Source organism: Lampetra planeri, chromosome 30 (assembly GCF_965212315.1).
Source record: "Lampetra planeri chromosome 30, kcLamPlan1.2.h2, whole genome shotgun sequence".
Classification (NCBI taxonomy): domain Eukaryota; kingdom Metazoa; phylum Chordata; class Hyperoartia; order Petromyzontiformes; family Petromyzontidae; genus Lampetra; species Lampetra planeri.
Genome location: NC_136136.1, coordinates 6,970,168 through 6,994,510, shown reverse-complemented (window position 1 = coordinate 6,994,510; position 24,343 = coordinate 6,970,168). Strand labels below are relative to the sequence as shown.

The following is a 24,343-nucleotide window of genomic DNA, read 5'->3' as shown; positions in this document are numbered from 1 at the left end:
CTTTACGTGACCGTGACACGACCAACACATGAGCTATTCGTGACAACGCCATTACCAATGGGTGACCAATTCGTGACCGTGCAGGCAAAGGGGCTTCGTCACGACCCCCTCCGCCTGTGCGCGTCGCTCCGCTGTGAATGTCGCTCCGCTGTAAATGTCGCAGCAGCTGTTCGGCGCTCGCGCGATGGGGCGACGTTGAAGGTTCGAGGAGCTGTTACGCGACAGAATATTTCACGGACTTTTGTTTTTTTGTTTATCCCTTTACAGCGCCTCTGCTCGGCGATATTGAGCACGAGCCAGGCTTTAGTCAGCACCGCGGCCGACAGCGAATCCTGGGACACTCTAAAGTGACCTTTGCCCTGGCACCTGCTCATGACTCGCCCATGCTGGACGTCTGTGAAAAAATGAGCTTCATAGCTCATCGGATTCCTCCAGTCCAGATAACGATTCTGATTCTGAACCTGTGCCCGTGACCCTGCCCGCACCTGAGCTTCGCCTGCCCCTTAGAAATGCAATACCTGTAGACTGTACGCGTAAACATGCCCGTGACCGAGTGACTAGTATTTAACGATGTCCTAGGAGGGCTGGCTTGGAAGCGAAAAGTTAGCGTGAAGAGAGTCCCAGTCGATCAACCATCCGCGTCATCATCAGCCATGATAAATCCACCGCTGGATTGAGCCAGCGCCGCCTCGCTGTGCGGCGATGTTGCAATCCACCTGGTCACCTACACACGAAGCGCTTTCCTGGGACATGTGCATTTTGTATGAGTCTGCTTGTGACACTTGATACGTTTAAAAAACAAAATTTACATTTTCGAATTTGAATCTCCAGAAATCACGGCTCATGCGTTAATTGGTTTCACTCATAGGGCAGCCCCAATCTAAAGTTCTCCCACTGCTCTGTGTCTCACCATCAATAGAGCACGATCCCTCGTGTAGTCATACAGACTAGTGGCTGGTGTGGCCAGATCCACACACGGCCGCCTTTGTATCTTCCGTGTTGATGTTTTCTACAACGCACTTGGTATTCATTGAAGGCTGATATCAAGTCGCCATCGATGTTATCTATGGCCGGGAATCGAGCTCAGATCGCCGCGATCACTGCGCCATCGCTCACCTCGTACACAAAGACAGAGACAAAGATCCCCCGTATAGCCTTAACAGACTGTCAGGACAAGTGCTGTTAGCGAGTAACACCTATGAAGGCCGGAACGGTACACGAGGGGGTGGGTGGCCAGCACCACGCCCGACCGCCTTTGTCTCCCCAGTGGCGATGTTTACACGTACTCATTTAAGGCTGAGTCGACCTAGGGGAGGCCCAGGACCGGTTCAGATAATCGTCACCGGTGTTAATGGCCGTGAGCGGGAATCGGAGCGCGATAACCGCGACACTACCGCTCAGATGGCCGCGTTCACGGCGCCATCGCTCACCTCACACACACACATCAACGCATACAAAACTCTCACAAACACACACAAATGCACGTCACCACGTCCCTTGTGCCAGACTAGGTGCACTCTTGTCACGTGGAGTGTGAAAGCCTCGCCGGCAGGGAGTTCACGGAGCAGACCCATGTGCTCTCGGTTAACTGGCTGAGATGATTGGCAGATTCACCACCTGCGCCCCCCATTATGTCAAAGTACCCACAAGACGCGCGCACACAGAGACAAGACAAATATCCCCCGTATAGCCTCAACAGGGTTTTGGGGCAGGTGCTGTTAGCGAGCACCTATAAAAGCTGGAACGGCAAACGACAGGATGTTGTGGCCAGCACCACGCCAGTCCGCCTTTGTCTCCCCAGTGGAGATGTTTACACACCGCACCAGGTACTCATTGGAGGCTGAGTCGCCCTAGAGGAGCCCCAGGACCGGTTTCAGATAATCGTTACCGGTGTTAATGGCCGTGAGCGGGAATCGAACTCGAGTCGCAGCGCGTCAACCACTCCACTACTGCACCTGCACAGAGGTGCAGGCACAGACACACAGAGACGAACGAGATCATGGAGGAAACACGAGCGGCGTCTCCGCCCGTGGCACGGACCCACAGGGAGCGGAGCCCCTGGCGGTTAAGGGGGTGGTGGTGGTTGTGTTTGTGTCACCACAGCCTGTTCTTTACCGACACGCGTGCCCCCCCACTAACTACCACTCCACACTACCGCCCCCCACTACCGCCCCCCACTGCCGCCCCCCACTACCCCCCCCCACTCCCCTCCCTCTAATCCCTCACTCCGACTCGGAACCCCGGAGCCGCGTGCTCGTGGAGGGGCACACCCCTAGCGCGCACGCGGTTCCCATGTAGTTAGCGTGTAATTGGCATGTTTAATTACAGTGTGTGCATATAAACACGGTCAACGACCGGGCCATCGGCGAGCCAAACTCCTCCCCGCCCCCATGAATCAGCACCCCCCCTCCACCCCTTCGTTACCCTCGCCTGTCCCCTCCTCATCCTCCTCATGTCTGCCCCCCTCTTTTTTTTGTTGTCTCTCCACGTATCTCTCTCACGCCTTCCTCCACCTCCTCTCATCGTCTCTCATGCTCCTCTTCCTCTCTTATCCTTCCTCCTCTCTTATCGTCATCCTCCTCCTCGTCTCTTCTCCTCCTCGTCTCTCCTTGTCCTCCCCCATCATCTCTCTTCTCCATCTCTCCTCACTCTCGGCCCTTCTTCCTCGTCTCGCTCGCTCTCTCTCATCTCCCCCCTTCCCTGTTTGCCTCTCTCCCCGTCTCTCTGTCCTCCCCTCCTGGGTTTCGCCACCCACCGTCTTTGGCTGCTGTTCGCTGATCTCAACGCGCTCAAACCCCCAACACGCTCATCAGACGCCCTCGTCTTGCTCCCCCCGGGCTCAGGGAGGCATCGAGCAAAGCGGTGGAGGGGTGAGCGCTAGGGGAGAGGTCGAGCAAAGCGGTGGAGGGGTGAGCGCTAGGGGAGAGGTCGAGCAAAGCGGTGGAGGGGTGAGCGCTAGGGGAGAGGTCGAGCAAAGCGGTGGAGGGGTGAGCGCTCGGGGAGAGGTCGAGCAAAGCCGTGGAGGGGTGAGCGCTAGGGGAGAGGTCGAGCAAAGCGGTGGAGGGGTGAGCGCTCGGGGAGAGGTCGAGCAAAGCGGTGGAGGGGTGAGCGCTCGGGGAGAGGTCGAGCAAAGCCGTGGAGGGGTGAGCGCTAGGGGAGAGGTCGAGCAAAGCGGTGGAGGGGTGAGCGCTAGGGGAGAGGTCGAGCAAAGCGGTGGAGGGGTGAGCGCTGGGGGAGAGGTCGAGCAAAGCGGTGGAGGGGTGAGCGCGTGGGGAGAGGTCGAGCAAAGCGGTGGAGGAGTGAGCGCGAGGGGAGAGGTCGAGCAAAGCGGTGGAGGGGTGAGCGCGTGGGGAGAAGTCGAGCAAAGCGGTGGAGGGGTGAGCGCGTGGGGAGAGGTCGAGCAAAGCGGTGGAGGGGTGAGCGCGAGGGGAGAGGTCGACCAAAGCGGTGGAGGGGTGAGCGCGAGGGTTTGGGCTCGAGGTTAGGGTCAGAGCTCGACCTATGGACAGATATGATTCGTCTTAGCCGGGGATTAACGTCTGAATCGATATTTTCTGGAACGCTGCTAGGCTGGCCTGGAGTAGATATTGTCGGCGTAAGGCACTACCACGAGAGTGCAACGTAAGTCTATCTATAAAACACCATCTTATTGCCTATAATCCTATGAACAGGTCGGCATGTGTTTGCTATGTGTGCTTATTTAAACCAAATGCGGACACTCTAAGGCCAGACTATTCCGGCTGCAAATCAGCACTTGCATTAAGGTTGGATCTTGTGTTAGAAGGTTAGGATTGAACTTGTCGGAGTGGGGGGGGGGGTGACGTGTGGTAGTTTGGGGGGGGGGGCTCCCCCCATCCCCCCGCGTTGCATCTAAACCGCCGCCCTTTGTTATCTCCTCCATCTGTGCTCATTTGGCCAAAAGCGAGCGCCTCCCATAATCCATATGCGAGGGGAGGGAGCGGGCGGGAGGTGGGGGAGGGGTGGGGGCCACCTGGTGCCCACTCTGTCCGCGCTCCAGCCAGGAGATGAATCCTGGGGAGCGGAAAGCAGCTCAGGGCAGACGGGGCAAAGGCGGGGGCAGGCGGGGGCAGGCGGGGGCAGTCCCTCCTCCTCACGCCCAGTGGCTGTTCATGGGCAGGGGGACAGACGGAGCGTGGCGCTGCTGTTGTGTGGCGGTCGCGGTGGCGGTGGTGCGGTCGGGGAGCGGTGTGTGGGGGTGGCGCCTGGAGCCTCGCGTTTCCCTTTCGTCAGTGGGGAATGCCACGGGAGGCGATGGAGTTGCTAGGGGATGTGAGGAGGGTGGCCCAGGGGAGGCGAGGGAGTTGCTAGGGGATGTGAGGAGAGTGGCTCAGGGGAGGCGAGGGAGTTGCTAGGGGATGTGAGGAGGGTGGCCCAGGGGAGGCGAGGAAGTTGCTAGGGTAGGTGAGGAGGTTGCTAGAAGCGATTAAGGGTTTGCTAGGGAGACGAGGTGAGGTTCTTAATGTGGGAGGGGGGAGTTGATTTTGAGAGTCACAATCGCGCCCATCTGTTGTCCTCCCCCGGCCTCCCTGGGGAAGGGGAGTGCGGAGTGAGCGGACGCGTGCCTCGTGCCCTCCCCGTGCTGCCCTTCACGTGCTGCCCTCGACCGCGACGGTGTTACCACCGCCCTCCTGCTGCCCACAAAGCAGGGCGTTCTCTCGTGCCCATCACTAATCAAGCGTCAGCAGCCATGGCGAAGGTGTACACCGGCGCCACCGCCATACACAGCAGGCGGTGGCCACCTCTTCCATCACCGTGCCCATTACCCTCCCCTCGTCATCATCCTCGGCTCCGTCCCGTGTAGAGCGCCCCCCCCCCTCCCGAGGAGAGGGGTCCAGGGCTGTTGGTGCGGTTGCCCCTGGTAACGGAGGCATTACGGGGATGCTGAGCGGCAGAGCAGAATGTAATTACGCGCGAGGCGAGGCGGCGTGTGTACTCGCGAAATAATCCCTTGCTAGAAAAATGGGGGGGGGGGGGGGGCTGACCATGATCCCCTCGGCCGATCCCCTCGGCCGGTGTGGCGGTGTAGGGGGCACATTTGGTGCCTCGTGCCGCGCACAGCCCGGTGTTGGGGGGGGGGGAGCGAAAGTTTGAATGCGCATCACGAGGCTAGCACCTCGCAAAAATGACCCGCCGATGGTGACGCTTGCAAAATACGGCGCCACGATGATGACGATGACGGTGAAACCATTTCCCGCCGACGATGAAGACCCATCATGGGAAGGAGGTCGGCACCTCGTGCCGCGACTCCTGCTCGTGACCTCGTTCCCAGGTCCTGCTGCTAGCGCCGCGTTTACTCCCCATCACCATTCACGTTTCATTACCACAACATCCCACGCGCGGGCCTGTGTGTGTGTGCGTGCCTGTGTGTGGGGAGCGGTGGCGTAGCGGTTAGCGCGCTGCGCTACGAACCCCGGGCGTCCCGAGTTCGATGCCCGCTCACGGCCAACACCTGTGACGATTATCTGAACCGGTCCTGGACCTCCCCTAGGTCGACTCAGCCTCAAATTAGTACCTGGTGCGATGTGTAAACATCGCCACTAGGGAGACAAAGGCGGTCGGGCGTGGTGTTGGCCACCCACCCCCTCGTGTGCCGTACCGGCCTTCATCGGTGCTCGCTTACAGCACTTGCCCCAACTATCTGTTAAGGCTATACGGGGGGTCTTTGTCTGTATATATTCGTGTGTGCCTGTGTGGGTGTTTTTTTTTTGGCTGGCGCGTATATGCAGCGGTAGTAGTCAGCGCACGAGGCTACGAAAGTTGGCGACCCGCGTTCGATTCACGCTCACAATCGACATCAGAAGCGAATATCTGCACCGGCCTTGAGCCTCCCTGAGAACAGATCGACAACAGCCTTAAATTGAGTGTCTGATGCGGTGTGTATTAAACATCACCACTGGGGGAGATAAAGGCGGCCAGGCGTGCTGCTTGCTGGCCACATTGCTGTACTCCCCCGTGCGTCGTCGCGGCTTTCGCAGGCGCTCGCTAAATAGCACTTGCCCCAGCAGCCTGTGCAAGGCTACACGGGGGAACTTTTTCTTTGCGTCCGCGTGTGCTCGCGCGTGCGTGCGAGGCGTTTCGCGCGAAGGCCCGCGGAAGGGCTCCGCACCCTTCTCCTCCCCGCGCCTAAACGCCCGTGTAATTGTCCGGTAATTAGCGCATCATTGTTTCCTTCATCACGCGGTCGCCGGCTCCATTAGGACACGGCGCGGGCGAGCGCCACTTTGGCTAGGTGGGGCGCCGCGAGTCCGGATTTACGCCACCGCGGCGACGACTTCAGAGTGCCCGATCGCGGCGAGCTCCCACGAGTGGGCCCCCTGTGGTGGGGTCGCGAGTCTAACCAAGGGGTCCGAGAAGGAGATCACCCCGCCCCCCCCCCCACCTCGCCCCCTCGGTCGGGTCTACACGGGGACGCGCGCCGCCCTCCCTCCATCCCATTCAGTCCATAAATTAATTTCGCGATGAATTTCACGGAGAGCCGCGCCGGCGCGCCTGCCAGCTGGCTCCCCCCCTCCGCGAGGGACGGACAGTGGGAGAGAAGGGGGGAGCGACCCGGGGCAGGGAGTCGAGCCCACCGGCCGGCAGCTGCCGCTGATGAGCAGCGTGGTGTGGGTGGCTCGCGGACTCAATCCGTGGTGGCTATGCATGGCCATGGGCTTAGCGGGGGCATTGCGGGGCAATCATGTTGATCCGGGAAAAACAAGCGCTGGCAATGCACGCATTGCACACCCTGTCTGCGCGTGTGCAGAGGAGGAATCCTTGACTGCCCTTGGAGGGAGCAGGGCCTTGAGAGGTCGACATTCGTGGTTTCTGAGCCTCCGGAAAGGAGGTCACCGTCTCACGCATCTCTGTGGAGCCCTGTGAACCAGGGGAGCTTGTGTTGTTAGGGTGAGCTGATCCCCAATCTTGGGAGCTCTAACCAAGGGGATCCTGTCTCAGATGACTCTCATTCAGGGGTCTCACGGAACCCGACTCCAGGAGTTCTGACCACGGAGATCCTGACTGAGCCCGGGGGTCCGGTCACAGGGTACCAGTCTCACAGGCTGCTCTTTAAATGCAGCTCGCGAGCATCACGTGGGCGCGCTTAATGAAGAAGTCTGGGAGCCGGGGACGTTTAAATGGATTCATCGATTGTGGAGAGCGGGGCCAGGTAATGATGGAGAGCGCTGAGCTTTCGGGATCTTCCCGGCAACACACCATGGAGGCCTGGCTCCGTACCGCTCCCACTGCATGGCTCCCAATTTCCATTTGCAATATCTGGCTCACAGCTAGCACCACCAGGGAAACTGTCCGGCTCACAACGACCACCACCACTCCTGTGTGTGTGCCCCCATGTGACGTCTGTGTGTGTGTGGTTGTCTTTGTGTCGACAGACGCAGATGTCAGCAGCGCTCACCAGCCTCTCCAGCAAGGCCAAGGAGGCCAAAGAGCTCCTGGTGCAGCTCAAGAGTCTGAGCCACAAGATCCAGGTACAGGGGTGGCACCGTTAGGTTCACCGATACTAACGCCCTCATATTTCACAACGGATGACCTCGCTCACTGAGGCTGAAGGCACTGATGCTACATTTGGATGTTCGGTCAATTCTTATCGTGAGCGATTTGCGTATTGTGGGAGGAAACTGGAGAAGAACCACACACACGAAGACAAGCTCCGCGCAGATGGATTCAATAGTCCATTGGTATACTGACAATTAATAATTAATGTATTATTATGTTTAAGGGGTTTTTTTTACCCAGGAAAGTCTCACCTATTCGCAAGCTACTTTTTAGGAGGGTCCTGCCAAGTTGTTGCAGTCAGGGGGCAATGTTGCTGCTGTGTGCGATCTGATGTCAGTAATGTTCACGTAATTTTTCAGCATAAGATATTTGGCCAATACCAGTTGCATTGTATGTTGTGTTGTTTAGCTATGTGAGGAAATCGCAGAACGCAGATGAAAGCCTTGCAAAACAGGGAGAGAACATACAAACTCCACACATTCACACACACACAGAATGAAAATATGTATTTATACTGGAGGGATCCGATGAACTATGAAGCTCTTTTTCACAAATGTCCAGTAGGGGCGGGTAAGAACGTTACAACAACAAACAGTACAGACACATGATAGTTGTGCAAACTACAATAAAGATAAACAAATCACTCAAATAAAAAAAGCATCCCCATCCTACCAGTCAGAGCCCACTGAGATATTAACTTATTTTTCAGAAGCGACCTGGCCAGAAATGATAGCTCAACAAAGTGGCTTATCATTTGGACATTTATAGCAGCAAAATAATGTAAATAATAGCAGTGCATGTTTCTAATTGTGGAGGGAACCCCGGAGGACCCGGAGAAAAAAATCCACGCGATCACGGGGAGAACACGCAAACTCCAAATATAAAGCATCAAAGTTGTGATCGAACCCCTGACCTCCTGCATGCTAGACGATGAAGTTAACGTGACACCACCATGGCATAATCACGCGCTCTCTCTCACACACGCAATCACTCTCACACACACACACTGCGAGAACATGGAGAGAACATACTCCTCACACAGAGAGGTGCCCAACTCAGGAATTTCTTTGCTGCGAATCACAAATATTCACCTCGGCGTGGCCACCCCGCTCGCCACCTCGCCGGCCCCAAGCCTACAAGAGCCCGGGGCTATTCCCAGGCAGCCTCCCGTCCCAGGCAGCCCCCCGTCCCAGGCCGAGCCGCGCTATGCGAAGCGATCGCGACCTCGAGGGAGTCTCTGCCACCCCGCGGGGGGCTGCGGGACTCCACCGCGGCGGGGTCGCCACCGCAGCCGCCGCTGTTGCACGAAGGGATTAGGACGACGCCGCCGCGTGCCTCTCTCGCTGCACGCTGCACGCTGCGCCATTCCCTCCCCGTCCGATTCATTATTTTTATTATCACGAGCAGAACGGTTCTGACCACCCCCCCAACCCCCTCACTGCCCCCCCCCACCCCCAAACTGGTTGATTTGATGATATCTCGCAATCCGGTTAGAAAATCTATTTTATAATTTTTTTGTACACTGCGGTGAATAGGAGCGACTCGAGTTGCCGTCGGGGTCACGCGAACCCATTACAGTACACGTGACGTTTACGGCTAGAAAATAACCGCCCTTGTATCGCGAGCGCCCGATGCACCAGGTGCTCATTTAAGGCCAAGTCGACCTAGGGGGAGGCCCTGGACCAGTTCAGATACTCTCCACTGATGGTGACTGGCCGTGCGAGTGGTAATCGAACTCCGGTGGCCGGGTTTTGGAGCACAGTCCGCTAAGCACTACACCACTACGTCCACAAAAAAATCCACAACCAATACAGTCATCACCACTACAACCACCACCGCTTACAGCCGCCACGTGCAGAGCCCAGAGAGACCAGGCCCCTGCTCTATGCCCGTGTCACTGAGGGCCCCCACCTGGGGTATTAGGGGTTGATCCCGCGCCTCCTGCAGCGTGGACCCCACTTTCCCGGAGATAATGAAGCGTCGGGGTCAACGGGGTCACGCGCCGTGAGGTGGATGATGTCGTGGGTGGTGGGGAGGGTAGCGAGGTGGACGGTGGGGTAAGTAATGGGGTGGGCGTTGTGGGTAAATGATGGTGGTGACGGTGGGGGGGGGAGGTTACACAGATGACAATGGGGTGCGTGGAGGAGCAGGCATCGGCGTCAATGATGGGATGGGTGATGTGTGAGTGATGGGGTGAGTGATGGGGTGAGCGGTAAGGTGAGTGATGAGATGGGTGATGTGTGAATGAAGGGGTAAGCGGTGGAGTAAGTGATGGGGTGAGCGGTGGGATGAGTGATGGGGTGAGTGATGGGGTGAGCGGTGGGATGAGTGATGGGGTGAGTGATGGGGTGAGCGGTAGGGTGAGTGATGGGGTGAGTAATGGGGTGAGCGGTGGGATGAGTGATGGGGTGAGTGGTGGGGTGAGCGGTGGGATGAGTGATGGGGTGAGTGATGGGGTGAGCGGTAAGGTAAGTGATGAGATGGGTGATGTGTGAATGAAAGGGTAAGCGGTGGGGTAAGTGATGGGGTGAGCGGTGGGATGAGTGATGGGGTGAGTGATGGGGTGAGTGATGGGGTGAGCGGTGGGATGAGTGATGGGGTGAGTGATGGGGTGAGCGGTGGGATGAGTGATGGGGTGAGTGATGGGGTGAGTGGTAGGGTGAGTGATGAGATGGGTGATGTGTGAATGAAGGGGTAAGCGGTGGGGTAAGTGATGGGGTGAGCGGTGGGATGAGTGATGGGGTGAGTGACGGGGTGAGCGGTGGGATGAGTGATGGGGTGAGTGGTTGCGGGGTGGTCGACACCGCATGGGTGAATCTCACTTGAGACGTTACCCTAAACGTGACGCTAACCCCGACCATCACCCTATTGGAGATCTCGCTGGGGGGCCGCCCTGGCACGCGTCGTGGGGGGAAGGAGGAGGAGGGGGGGGGTGATGAGGCCTCGGCCCGAATCACGGCGCGTTCCGAGTGGCTCTCTTTAAGTGGCCGCGGATTAACAGTGAGAGCTTGTTAGGGCGGTACAACCCATCTCCCGTACCGCCCGTATCTCTCTCATCTCCAGTAGCCCCCCCCCCCCCACAATCTCCAATACCTCCCGTACCGCCCACATCTTCCACACTCCGAGCATCTCCATTTCGCACCCCCCATGAGCTTGGTTGGCTACCACGTAAGGTGCGAAAGAAGGTCAACATGCGCACGTACATCTCTCGCATGCCCCGAAATCCCCTGCTCTCTGCGTCGAGTCCGCGCCCGCGCGCTTGAGGATCGGGTGAAAACAAATAAATGAATAATATAATCAACGGGACCGACAATCAAACACCAGGGGGGGGGACAAACTAAGTGCAAGAGGGCCTTCTTCCCCGGGGGTGGTACTTGACGAGCGACGCGCGGTGGCGCATTAGGGTGTAGCGAATTAAAGCGAAGCGCATTAGGGATGTAGCGAGTTAAGGGGGTGACGCATTAGACGGCTGCATGGGGAGACGCGTGGAGGCGGGGGCGGCACGAGCCGAGTGGGGGAGTTGGGGGCGAGGGGGGGGGGCAAACAGACGGGGGCCCCCGCCCCCCCCTTCCCCCACCCCCCCTTCTCGCCTTCCTCCACCAAATCTCCATGGCCGCGGACAGCTGCTCCGTGCGATTGGCGGAGTCCGCGCCGGCCCCCAGCACCCGTGTGTTGTCCGCGGTGCCCGCGATGCCGGAATAGATAACGGGGGAGGGAGGGGGAGGGAGGGGAGGGGGAAGGCTGGAAGAGATGAAGGGAGGACGAGATAGCGGGGGAAGGATGCAAAGAGGGAGCGATGGAGGGACGGGATGACTCTATGAAGGACACATTGAGGGAGTGAAGGATGAAGGGAGGGATGGGTTGAAGAAGATAATTACGAGCGAGGAGGGAGTCGATGACGAATGGAAGGAGGAATTATCGGATTGATGGAGGGTGAGAGTTAGGGAGTGAAGGAGGAAGTGATAAATGCATTTATGGAGGGGTAAGAAGGGGTAAGAGAGGACGTGATGGAAGTGAAGGAGGGGGAATGGAGGGAGCGAGGGAAATGAATGGAGTAAGGGAGTTAAATAGGGAGGAAGGATGAATTGAGTAAGGGAGGGAGTGAAAGCGGGAAGGAGGGATGAATGGATTGATGGAGGGAGGGAGGCGCCACCCCTCGCCGCGGGCTGCTTGCTCGCGTGGAATATTAATTGCCTGGGACGCGGAGCCATCTCATCTCATCTCGGGGGGAGACCCGCGCTGCCGAGAGAGGGAGGGAGGGGGCGGCAGGAGGAGGAGGGAGGAAGATTCTACGGGGAGACGAGGGCGCGGATTTTACAGAATTTACAGCGGCAGCGCCCGCGGGATGAAGCTCATTGATTAAGCTTTTATTAAAAGGAGCCACGTACGGGGTCGGACCCCCGCCTACAGCCCCAGCTGAGGGCCCAGAACACGGCAATGGCGAGAGGAGGGGGCCCAGACCCCCCCCCCCCCCCGCAACCACGACCAACCACCAGCCTCACGTTCCAGACCTCTGTGCCTGTGTGATCCGCGCAGTGTGTGATGAGCGCTGCGTGTCTGTGCATCCGTGCTGCCTCCCCGCGTGATCGGCGCTGGGCGCTCGGTGCTGCGTGCCTGCGTAATCAGTCCTGTGTGTGATCAGTAGCGTGTGCTTGTGAGATCGATCGTGTGTGAATGGGGTGTGTGCTCGGTGGTTTGTGTGTGTGCCTGTGCGATCCGTGTGGGGAGCGGTGGTGTAGCGGTTAGCGCGCTGCGCTACGAACCCGGCCACCCGAGTTCGATTCCCGCTCACGGAAGAACACCAGTGACGGTTATCTGAACCAGTTCTAAGCCTCCCCTAGGTCGACTCAGCCTCAAATAAGTACCTAGTACGGTGTGCAAACATTGCCACTAGGGAGACAAAGGCGGCCGGGCGTGATGTTGGCCACCCACCCCCTCATGCGTCGTGCCGGCCGTCATAGGCGCTCGCTAACAGCACTTGCCCCGACAGTCTGTTAAGGCTACACGGGGCCTCGTGCGCGTGTGCCCGTGTGACCCCCGTCACGTGTCCGTGTGTGCTGGGGGGGGGGTGCTGCAGGAGAGCGGCGTGGAGCTGGAGGCGAGTCTCGTGGCGCAGTGCGACGCCCTCGTGGAGGAGCTCAACCGACGCAAGGCGCAGCTCCTCACCAAAGTGAGCGCCGAGAGGGAGCACAAGCTGAAGGTGAAGACTTGCCCCTGCTCACTGCGCACTCACCACGCTCGGCACGCGCACACACACTCGTCAGACCCGCCGAATTGGCCCTCACCGCACGCTCACTCAGCACACATTCACTCCACTGTCAGTGTCACTCACCAGGTGAAATGTCGCTCACCAGACTCACACTGACCATACACGCACCACACACTCACCAGATGCGCACTCACCAAAACCACACGCACCCTTCCCCCCACACCATAACAAATATCTCCCCCGTATAACCTGAACAGAATGTTGGGGGCAAGTGCTGTTAGCGAGCAGCAGCAGCAACTATGAAAGCCGACACGGCACACGAAAAGGGGGTGGGTGACCAGCACCGTGCCCGCACACACCTCCCAGTCACCACAAACTCCCACACATTCATCCCAACGACCCTCACCACTCACGTACTCACTCCGGCAGCGACTCTTCCCTGCCCCTGCGAGTCGTGTGACGGGCAGGTAATTATCACGAATGGGGCTGTACCCCCTGGAGCCGTGCCACACTAACGAGCACTCAGGGAGGGCCCCCCCAGGAGGACCCCCCCCCCCTCCCACCACCCCGTCCTCTGTATAGAATAAAGAAAGAAAATCTCAAAATTAACGAGAGTCGCTCTGGGACCTTGGCGGTTGTCGTGGTAACAGCCGCGCAAGAAAAATTCGGACTGTCGGGCCCTTTGAGCGGTGAGGTTGTCGCGAACCAAATTCTAACGACGGCGTTGTCTCCAGGAATCCTCCGTCGAATGTCGATCGTTTTTTTCAGGAGGGTCACGCGTATGAGCGAGCACGTGTCGACCGTGACACAGAGTTTGCCTTCACGTGGGAGCAACGTGGAGAGCCCGGAGGAAAGACAGTCAACAGGCTGGATACGAGGGGGGATTAACACGCAAAGCTCCACACAGATCGATTTAAACGTTTAATTGCTGTACTGCCATCTGCTGGTCACTGTACGGCCCAAGACTACAACCACTGGCATGATGGCAAGCTACCCTTTTTGGATGTCCTAATCAAAAGGAGACCTGATGGTTCAATGAGCCACTCTGTCTACAGGAAAGCCACCCACACGGATGCTTATCTAAAACCGGATTCCCACCACCATCCATCCCAGAAGAATTCCCTCATCAAGACTCTATATCATAGAGCCCAATGCATCTCCGACCATGAACACATTTCCAGTGAACTCAAACACGTACGCCAAGCTCTTAAGGCTAATGGTTACTCCGACTACACAATCCGCAAAGCCATCACTCCAACCATCAAGAAAGATCCTGTTGAGGAGCCTTTCAAGACCATCACCTTACCCTACATTGCTGGGGTCACAAAAAAGATCTCCAAAATCCTGATTAAACACAAGATCCAGGTCCGATTCAACACAGTACATAAAATCCGTGATCTGGTACCGTCTGTAAAAGATGTGATTCCAGACATACAGTACCCTGGCGTCTACAAACTAAGTTGCCTCTGTGGTAGCAGTTACATTGGGGAAACCAAACGACACGTCTCAGACCGCATTCGTGAACATAAAGCTGATCTAAAACACGGTAGGACAAACACCTCAGCCGTGGCAGACCACTGTTACAACTCAGTGGGCTCACATGACATTGACTTCTCCAAGACGGAGGTTCTCTGCAAGCCATCTGGCTATCATGAGAGATTCGTTCATGAGGCGATCCACATATACAAACACAGAGACAATTTTAACCGAGAAGATGGATTCAGGCTTAGCAATCATTGGAAGGACGTAATAAACCATTTCGATACACATTAGGGTGAGTTGAATAATACATAGTGTTATATTAAAATGTATAAAGTATAGGGTGGTTTACAGCAATACAGTATATAATTTAATGTTGGGTTTATCTATGGCAGTATATAGTACTGTATATGCTAAGAGAATAAAGTTTAGATGGAAGTATATTATATACTTCTTACGACGTAGAATTGTAATTTATTATTTGTTGTTAGTAACTCAGCTTATTGTAGAGTATAGTAAGTATCAGTTTATATTTTAGTTTTTTTATGTAGTTTTTACTTTGGTTTTCTACGTGGTTGTTTGGTAAATGCAGCTACATATCATTAACATTCCTTTCCTTTATTAACGCTGTTCCTTGCGCCCCCCCGTGGTGCTGTTGATCCTGCATAATGCATGGGCATAATGGGACTTTGAAACCCCTCCGCCCACCTCCTACTCATTGCCCATTGGTATGCTAAATTCCTCTTCATATGCACATTCTTTTGTTAAGGCGCTCCTCCTCGCTACACCTATATAAGCTCCTAGCTTGATAATGTTCTCATTCTTCGCCTGAGGACGGCTGCTTGCGTTGTGGCCGAAACGTCGTGAGAATTGTTTTATTATGTTTTATTTTTATTATTTTATTACTTCCCTTCTACGTGACTTTACCGAAAGAACCAAGAAGATGAATCCCTGCAGTCACGAAAGCTTTAAATCGAAATTTGTTGTCCTTCCCCGCACCTCCGATTAGCGCGGTCGGCTACGTACGGTGCGAATAGAAGTTCAGCACACATACATCTAGAAGTATTAACCAGGTTCCCACCTGCTTAGCTTCTGAGATCTGACGAGATATGAATTCGTGCGGAGTAATCTGGTTGTAGGCGTGGTGCCGAGGTTGTGGTGATTGAGTGAGTCTCGTGTGGTGAGTGGGGTGCGGTGAGAGTGAGTGTGGTGCTGCGATGGTTTGGCGAGAGCGTGGTTTTTGGTGAAAGTCGAGCTTGCTTGAGGGTGTGTTGTGGTGAGGGTGGATGGGAGGGATGCAGGTGAAAGTCTAAATTGGTGAGAGGTGAGCCCAATCTTCTTGGTTCTTTCGGTAAAGTCACGTAGAATGGAAATAATAAAATAATAAAAATAAAACATAATAAAATACAATTGCAGACTCTGTCTTCTCGACAGACCTGTTCTGCACCTGAGGACGGCTGCTTGCGTTGTGGCCGAAACGTCGTGAGAATTATTTGATTATGTTTTATTATTATTTTATTATTTCCATTCTACGTGACTTTACCGAAAGAACCAAGAAGATGAATCCCTGCAGTCACAAAAGGTGAGCCCAAGTTTAGCTGGAGCTGTCCGGGGCCCAATCAACCCCTTCACGACGTGATGTACACTGGGAGTTTTGTAACGCTCGCGGGCCCACAAGAAAAGACTCCCACGAGTAACGAAGCCCCCGCGAGAGATTCACCCCAACCGGGCGGATTTCATAGGGGGCAGCCCCGCTGCCCGCGCTGCCCCGCGCTGCCCCCGTTGTTGTGTGAGGCCCCCCCCCCCCCCACCGGCAGCAGCTTCCCGGAGAGGCCGAGAGGAGCGGTCCCCGTCGCCATGGCAACAGCAGCAGCCCGTGGCTGCGCTTTGAAGCCACGGACCGGCGCTCTCCCCCCCTCTCTCTCCCCTCTCTCCATCTCTCTCCCCGTCTCTCTCTCCTCTCTCTCCCCTCTCTCCTCTCTCTCCCCTTTCTTCGTCTCTCTCCCCTCTCTTTTTTTTACGATCAGTGGAAACAAGAAGATGCTCGGTGTAGTCGGCACTTTGCTTCGTTCATCATTTCGGTTTTTTTTTAAATACAATCTTTGCTTTCGCTCACTCTCTCGCTCACTCTCGTTCTGTACGCAGCCCTTCTCGCAGTCCAACGGCCTCCGACGGGTAGCTCATAGCTGCATGCAGAGCTCTCCGTCATCTGCCACCGAGCACACGGCCTCCTCCATCGCCCAATGCTCCCGTCTCTCTCCCCTCTCTCCGTCTCTCTCCGTCTCTCTCCCCTCTCTCCCCTCTCCCCGTCTCTCTCCTCTCTCTCCGTCTCTCTCCCCTCTCTAATCCCCGCGCCGCGTCAGCGACTCGCGGCCGTTCCCATGACAGCGGCAGCCACCGCGGGGTTGACCGGGCGGACAGCAGCGAGCGACTCCGGGACACGGGGCCGGGGTTGGTGGCCGCGGTGGCGGGCGGGGGACACTGCGGGAGGGGATGTGGCGATGGTGGATATGGGCGGTGGGGTTATGGATATGGTGGGATGAGAGAGAGGGGTCTGTGTGTGGTGGGAGCATTCCCGTCAAGACCTTACTAGTGCCCTACCTTATTACAGACCGGGTCAGACCGTATTGGTCACCTCCGTGCGCCTTATAAATATCAACGTGCATCCTACAAAGTGCCATCACGAGGGAGAAACACAAACAAATAGACAAACACATTGTTCTACAAAACTCAATTTCCCTGTACAAGAATACGAGTAAACCGAACGGATTGCCAGCTACGAGGGAGTGTTGTAAATTTCGGGGGGGGGGGGGTGGATATGGGGAGGTGTGATGATACTGAGGATATTGGATAAGTGTCTATGTGTGGGGGAGGGGTGTGTGTGGTGGGGGGGGAGAGGTGTCGATCTAGGGGGAGGGGCGCGGCTATGAGAGAAGTGAGGTAAATATAGGGGAGGGAGGTGAATATGGGGGGAGACGTGTGGATGTGTGGGGGGAGAGGTGTGGATGTGTGGGGGGGGGGGAAGTGAGGTGAATGTGGGGGGGGGGGTGGTGCATATGGGGGAGGTGTGGATGTGTGGATGTGGGATGTGAGGGTGGAGGGGAGGGGGAGTGGTTGAATGAGCGGGGAGACGGGGTGAGCGGTGTGCGGTGTTCGCCGCGTGATTGGTCGTATTTCTCGGCGAGCGGGGCGAGCTTCGCCAAGAAGAGCGGCGTGAATGATGGGCGCCCGCCGGGCTGAGCTTCTCGCGCCGTCACCGTTCAATTTATGCGTCGGCGAGGCGGTGCGCACAACGCCGCGGACATCCATCCACGGCGGCACGACATCGTCCCCGACGCACAACGCCCTTGGTTGGCATCGCAGAGATCGAGGAAATGAACCCAACAATTAAATGTTGGTTTAACTCCATTGATAAAAAAAAAACAACATGGTCCGCTCGGAACAACCGGCTGGCGAATGCCGAGGAGAACTCTCTCGTCATCATCATCATCTCTCTCTCTCTCTCAGCGGCATTGGGGTTCACTCCGCCGTGCGCAGCGGAACGCTCCCGTGTGGGACGCGAACCTCCACCCCGAACAGCGGGACGCTGCCTGAAACACGGCCACGAGGAGCTGTCGCGACACGCTGTGGGCGGGGGGGGGGTAGCGGTGACTCCTTCACCCCGAATTGTCTGGGCTGTCAAACATCTCTCCCTCCTGGCTCCCGAGATCCCGCAAGCCCCCCAAATGACTTATTTCCTTTCCACGAAAACAGCCGCACCGCGGCAGGCCAACAGAGATCTGCCACGAAATTCGCGAGGTTTTACGAAATCTACCGAACGCCCTTCCGAGATCGCGCAAAATCGTCCCCTTAAGCTCGTCCGGAGCCCTTGCACACCCGGTGCATCGGCACCTCGGAGAGATTGCGAACGATTTGAGGCGGATGCCGCAATCCCAAACAAGCCGCCCGACCGGCGGTCCCCGCGAAATAACCTCTGGGATTTAATCTCGAGCTTGAAAACACTGGTCCACGTGTCCGCATGTCCCAGTGCAGAGCCACACACTGCAACTCACGTACAGGTGGACATTTGGAGAGGGCTCTGAATGCTGCTATGGAAACAATGACCGGGCCATGGACCGCATATTAACAACCACCTCCAACTGTGAACATTCAACAGAAGGAAGCATTGACGCCATCTACCGCACATCAAGTGAAGCCATTTCCTGCCAAACGAATCTGCACATAGATCTATAAGTAGCTATTCAGCCAGTCATACGCAAGAGGCAAGAGTAAGTGTTATTGGCGTGCAGAGAGAGAGAGTGTGTGGTGAATGTAGCGTGGCTGATATGTGGAGGAGAGTGATGAGGCTGTGTGAGTGGTGTGTTTGTGTACTGTGGCTGGTAAGCCGAGGAGCTATGTGCAACAGCTGGTGAGCGATGCGGTTGATGTGCACTGTGGCTGGTTAGTGCAGCGCCTGGTGAGCGATGTGGCGGGTTAGTGGAACGGACGGTTAGTAGCAGTGTGGCTGATGAGATGAAGTAACTGGTGAGTGACTCTTTGGGTGGCAGATTTGTGCCAGAAAGGCGCCACGTGTTTAGGCTAAATTTTAAAAAAAATTACTTGACTTGGCCTGGGCGATGTGCCGAAAGTGTCGTGGCTGACAATTAAGCGGCGTGGCCGATATGCGCGCGGTGCAGCTGGGAGTGCAGTTTGGCCGTGTGAGTGTAGCGGCTAAAGCGAGCGTTGTGGCGGTGGAGGGTTGTGGATTGTGGAATGTTGCGTGCAAGCTCCGGCTCGCAGAGAGAGAGAGTCCGCGTGGCTGCTGCAGCGGTGCTCTGCAAAAGCGTTACCGTGGGGTGTGCCCCGGCAGGTGGCGCGCGACCAGATGAGTCACTGCAGCGTGAAGCTGCGGCAGACCACGGGGCTCATGCAATTCTGCCTCGAGGTCATGAAGGAGAACGACCCCGCGGGCTTCGTGCAGGTGACCCCCCCACCCACACACCCACACCTCGGCCAGCGCCCCCCCCCCCCCCTTACGCACTCCCACCCACCTCGTTACCTGCCCCTCGCCCCACCCCCGTGTTCCTCAACCCCGCCCCTTACCCCGCCCACACTCTCGGGCTTGATCAAATTTCAAGATGATTGGTTCAATCTCTAGGCACCCACATCACCCTCATTCAGCCACACCACTCTCTTCAGCCACACCACTCTCATCGGCCACATCACTCTCTTCAGCCACACCACTCTCATCGGCCACATCACTCTCATCAGCCACATCACCCTCATTCAGCCACATCACTCTCATTCAGCCACATCACTCTCATCAGCCACATCACTCTCATCAGCCACATCACTCTCATCAGCCACATCACTCTCATCGGCCACATCACTCTCAGTGGCCACATCACTCTCATCAGCCACATCATTCTCATCGGCCACATCACTCTCATCGGCCACATCACTCTTAGTGGCCACACCACTCTCATCGGCCACACCGCTTACCAACCATGCTGCTTATCATCCACACTGTACACCCTTCGAAACCGCCAGTAAATAATGTTTTACCAGTCACTTCAATCATCTTAGCTGCACTAATCAGGTGCTAAGGGGGCATTTGTGAGTGCGGTGTGCTTGCCTGACAAGGGTTTGGAAAGTCCCATTTGTCCCTCATCAAGAGGAAGGTTCCCATGCCCTCGTGTGGATGAGGCTGAAAACACCCCCAACCCTCACCCCTTCCCCCCGGCCCCGCCCCCTGTGCTGATCAGGTGTCCGAGGCGCTGACCCGGCGGATAGTGCAGAACAGCGAGCAGTGGAGCAGCAGCGCCCTGACACCACGTGTGGCGGGCAGCCTGGAGCTGGTGCTGGACAGCGAACCCCTCCTGCAGGCCATCCACCAGCTGGACTTCACCGACAAGCAAGGTGAGCCCCGGTTCAAAGTCATCCCAGCACATGGACCTCACAGATAGGCAAGGGGATGCCTTGTTTCAAGCCACCCACCAGTTGGACCTGACTGACCAGTGGGCAAGGTGAGCCTTGGGCGCTGCTGTTCGTTTGGTCCTCTGACGTACGCTCTGTTATGGTGGGCCACACGACAGCTCTACTGAACCACACTCCACCCCCCCTCCCTGCTCACAGCTGCAATCCTTTCCCAACCAGGGGACACTTGAGCCCGCCAGCACTGGGCGAGGGGGCAGGAAAGATTAGGAGGGATCGGGCGCGGTGGCGTGGCTATCGGGTGTGCAGGAGGTGCAGCTGCACCTGGGCCGACGGGCCGGTGAGGCCCAGACACCGGGCTACGAAGAGGAAGTGAGGGGTGAGTTGGACAGTGGCAGTAAGAATGTTTGGTGGCCGGGTGGGCGTGGGCGGGCTGGGGCACGTTTAATCCTCCCACCAGGGCCCCAATTCCGTCCACACCACGCCACCGGTGAGGCCGGCGAGCCGGAGGAGGAGTCGAGGCCTGCGGCGGCTCGGCCGCCCGGCCGCCCGGCTGGCTGAGTGATGTGCTCAGTTGTGTCCCCAGTGCCCGCGGCGCCCATCCTGCAGCTGGAGGAGTGCCGCCTCGCGGGCTGCGTGGCCACGCTGGCGTGGAGGCCCCAGCCGCTCTCTCCCGTGCCGCTCGACGGCTACGTGCTGGAGCTCGACGACGGCAGCGGCGGCGACTTCAGGGTGGGTCCTCGTCGCCGCCGCCGCACCTCGTCACTCACCCGTGTCCCTCCCACCTCGCCAGTCACCTTGGTCGCTCATCCTCCTCAGCAATCCTCACGCATCCCTCCTCACGCCACCTTCATCCGCCTCATTTTCCCCACCTCGTCGCTCTCACCGTGTAACCCCCACCTTGTCACACACTTGAGCCGAGGTGAGCCCAGGTAAACCAACAAGACGGGTGGGCCCAGGTGGTCCTTGCAGAGACGTCGGCGGTACCCAGATGCCGCAGCTAGACGGGTGGGCCGCACGCACACCCGGCGTGACGGCCCAGGTCGCCCGTCCCACCCCGCCCGCGCAAAACGGCACCGGTTACGCCGGCTTGCTGCGCGGCGGCACCCGGCGCGGGTGTCTAACCGTGCCGGCGGCGACTCGCGAGCCTCACCGGCGCGTGTGCCGCACAGGAGATCTACGTGGGGCGGGAGACGATGTGCACCGTGGACGGCCTCTACTACAGCAGCGCGTACAAGGCGCGCGTCAAGGGGTTCAACAAGGCCGGCATGAGCCCATACAGCAAGACGGTGCTGCTGCACACCTCGGACGGTACGTGGCCGTGGGTTCAACTCCCGTACCGGGGGGCGGGGGGGAGGACGTGTGCGGTCTGGCGGCTCCCGTTTGCGCGCGCTCGCTAAGAACGGAGGCGGGCAGCGCGAGGGTGGGAGGGGGGGGTGGCGACGAGTGTGGCTGCACAACAGGAGGCTGGGGGTCTGGAGCAGCTTCCTTGAGTCTCTGTCGCGGTCCCCCCAAAGCCCCGAGCCCGTTGGAGGCTCTAGGAGAAAGCAAACGCGGGGGGGGGGGGGGGGGGGGCGTGGGGTACCGCCCAATGTGGGGAAGGGGGTGAGGGTCACGGCAAAAGTGGGTAGGTGGGGGGGGGGGCATCCGTACAAACAACAGCCTCAGCCTCAATTTTAAACCCCATCAGTGGGATGAGATCGTAAGAACCGACCTTGGAGGGTCAGGTGTCAACTGGGCAAATGCTGCTGGATGTGGCAGAAGAAAGCGAGGGCGACGTGCGGCAGAGTCAACGGCCTTGTCAGCGGCGGCCTCCTTAACTCGAACTTGAGTGCCTTCCCAGCAGCCTCGAGGCGCTGCCTCTGAATGGGGGCTGGGGGCGGGGGGCGGGGGGGGGGGGCATTCGGGTTGGGAGTTCTGGCCGGAGGCAACACTGCCGTTTATGGCTCTACTCGCCCTGACAAGCGGAACCATCACCGCCGTCGCCAAGCCTGCCGTGTGTTTGTCCCGCAGTGGCGTGGTTTCCCTTCGACGGGAAGAGCGCGCACGCCGACATGGTGCTGTCCAACGACGGGCTGACGGCCACGTGCGGCACGTCGGACGACCGCGTGGTGCTGGGCGCGGCCGGGTTCACGCGCGGGGCGCACTACTGGGAGTTCACGCTCGACCGCTACGACGGGCGGCCCGACCCGGCCTTCGGCGTGGCCCGCGTCGAGGTGGCGCGCGAGGCGATGCTGGGCCGCGACGATCGCGCCTGGGCCATGTACGTGGACAACAACCGCAGCTGGTTCATCCACAACAACTCGCACACCGGCAGGCGAGTGGCGCACCGCCCTGCACACACAGCAGCACCTTGCACGCCCTGCACGCGGCACCCTGCACGCGGCACCCTGCATTCCCACTTTTCATCTCGCATTCAACATGCTTGGTGTGCTGGGTGCTTGGCGCAGGGCGGAGGGCGGCATCGGGAAGGGCTCCACCGTGGGCGTGCTGCTCGACCTCAACAAGCGCACGCTCACGTTCTTCATCAACGAGGAGCAGCAGGGATCGGTCGCCTTCGAGGGCCTCGAGGGGACCTTCTACCCGGCGCTCAGCCTCAACCGCAACGTGCAGGTGACCGCGCCGTGCCACACCGCACCATGCCACACGGCACAGCACCATGCCACACCATACCATGCCACACCGCACCATGCCACACGACACCATGCCACACCGCACCATGCCACACGGCACAGCACCATGCCACACCACACCATGCCACACCACAGCATGCCACACGGCACAGCACCATGCCACACCACACCATGCCACACCGCACCATGCCACACGGCACAGCACCATGCCACACCACACCATGCCACACCACAGCATGCCACACGGCACAGCACCATGCCACACCGCACCATGCCACACCGCACCATGCCACACGACACAGCACCATGCCACACATCAGACGACGTCGTGCCATGTCAAGGCAGGCTGACACTGCGGCATGCCCCTTCATATCACACCACTCACACCGCTACCCCATGCCACACCGCGCCATGCCTCGCCACGCTGCAAATTTCCGACACCAAGCCACGGCACGCCACGCTGCACCCACGCCGCGCTGAAGCCACACCGATGTCACCGCGGTCCACCCTGCTGACCCCGTTCCGCACGTGGGCTCGTGTCCCGCAGGTCACGCTGCACTCGGGGCTGGAGGTGCCGGAGTTTGTGAGCGAGGAGCGGCCAGGTGGTTCCTAGCGGGATCACAAGGGGCCGCCGGGGTCTCCGGGGATCTCCAGGGTCACCGGAGGTCGTCGGGGTCACCTGGGGGTCACGGCACCTCATGCTTCATCAGCTTTGATTTGAATGTAATTATCATTGCGCTGTGCTGCGTTAATTTCTGCTGCGGTTCCTTTGACGCGATTTCAAGAGTCAACCTTGTTCAAGTCTTTGTTTTACCGCGCGCGAGAGAGAGACCTCCACCTAACCGCCCCCCCGCCCCCCCAAGTCTGACTGTCACTGCGACCTCCGTCATCGTGACTTTCATCATCCTGATCACAAAGCCGCAGTGATCCTTGCGATGAGGTGTAGCGTGGCTAGCGTGGGCCCTGGTACAAGGAAGGATAGGGGGCCACCACTTTGTCAGTCCAACTCCCCCCCCCCCCCCCACTTTGCATAGTCCTGGGCCCCTTCGGCCCGTGGGCCCCGGTGCAGTTGTACCTACTGCACACGTCCGATAGCTGCACCGCTGAGGTGCAGCGATTCCCCGGTAAGGCAGCAGCTTCTTGGCTGTTGTTTCAGCCTTCTTTGGTGCTGGGGTGCACTGTGAGAGCATACCTGCTCTTGGGGTGCACTTTGAGAAGGCACATCACCCTGACCTCCCCCCACTGCCACCCCCGCTCCCCGCCCCAACAGATGCCGTGGGTGAACCCATCCCTCCCTCCCTCCTCCCCTCCGCCTCGCCTGCCAGGGAAACGCTTTCACTTAATCGCGTGACAGGCGCCTGGATTAGAGGCGCAGGCGAGGGAGGCTGCTGATTGACGGGCAGATAAGGGCAGCGCTTGCAGAGAAACGCGGCCGCGCAGATAGGGACGGTTGTGCAAATAGGGCAGCTGTGGAAAGTAAGGGCAGCTGTGCAGGCAGGGGCAGTGGTGCAAATGGGACAGCTCAGACAGGTAGGAGCACCTGTGCAGATGTGAGCTGGGTGGTAAACGGGGGGGGGGGGGGGGGTCAAAAATG

At 58.2% G+C, this 24,343-nt stretch overlaps 1 protein-coding gene across 1 annotated transcript in view; it reads left to right on the top strand.

The window, feature by feature from the left end:
- Positions 1-24,322, top strand: part of LOC144728889 (E3 ubiquitin-protein ligase TRIM9-like) — a 33,055-nt gene extending 8,733 nt beyond the window's left edge. Inside the window, exons 2-10 of the mRNA XM_078608611.1 lie at positions 7,392-7,487; positions 12,593-12,715; positions 19,053-19,163; positions 19,948-20,101; positions 20,691-20,848; positions 21,289-21,427; positions 22,130-22,433; positions 22,567-22,729; positions 23,297-24,322. Of these exons, the coding sequence (XP_078464737.1) occupies positions 7,392-7,487; positions 12,593-12,715; positions 19,053-19,163; positions 19,948-20,101; positions 20,691-20,848; positions 21,289-21,427; positions 22,130-22,433; positions 22,567-22,729; positions 23,297-23,362 (1,314 nt within the window). The 3' untranslated portion in view covers positions 23,363-24,322. The remainder of the gene's footprint in view (positions 1-7,391; positions 7,488-12,592; positions 12,716-19,052; positions 19,164-19,947; positions 20,102-20,690; positions 20,849-21,288; positions 21,428-22,129; positions 22,434-22,566; positions 22,730-23,296) is intronic.
- The last annotated feature ends 21 nt before the right edge of the window (positions 24,323-24,343 follow it).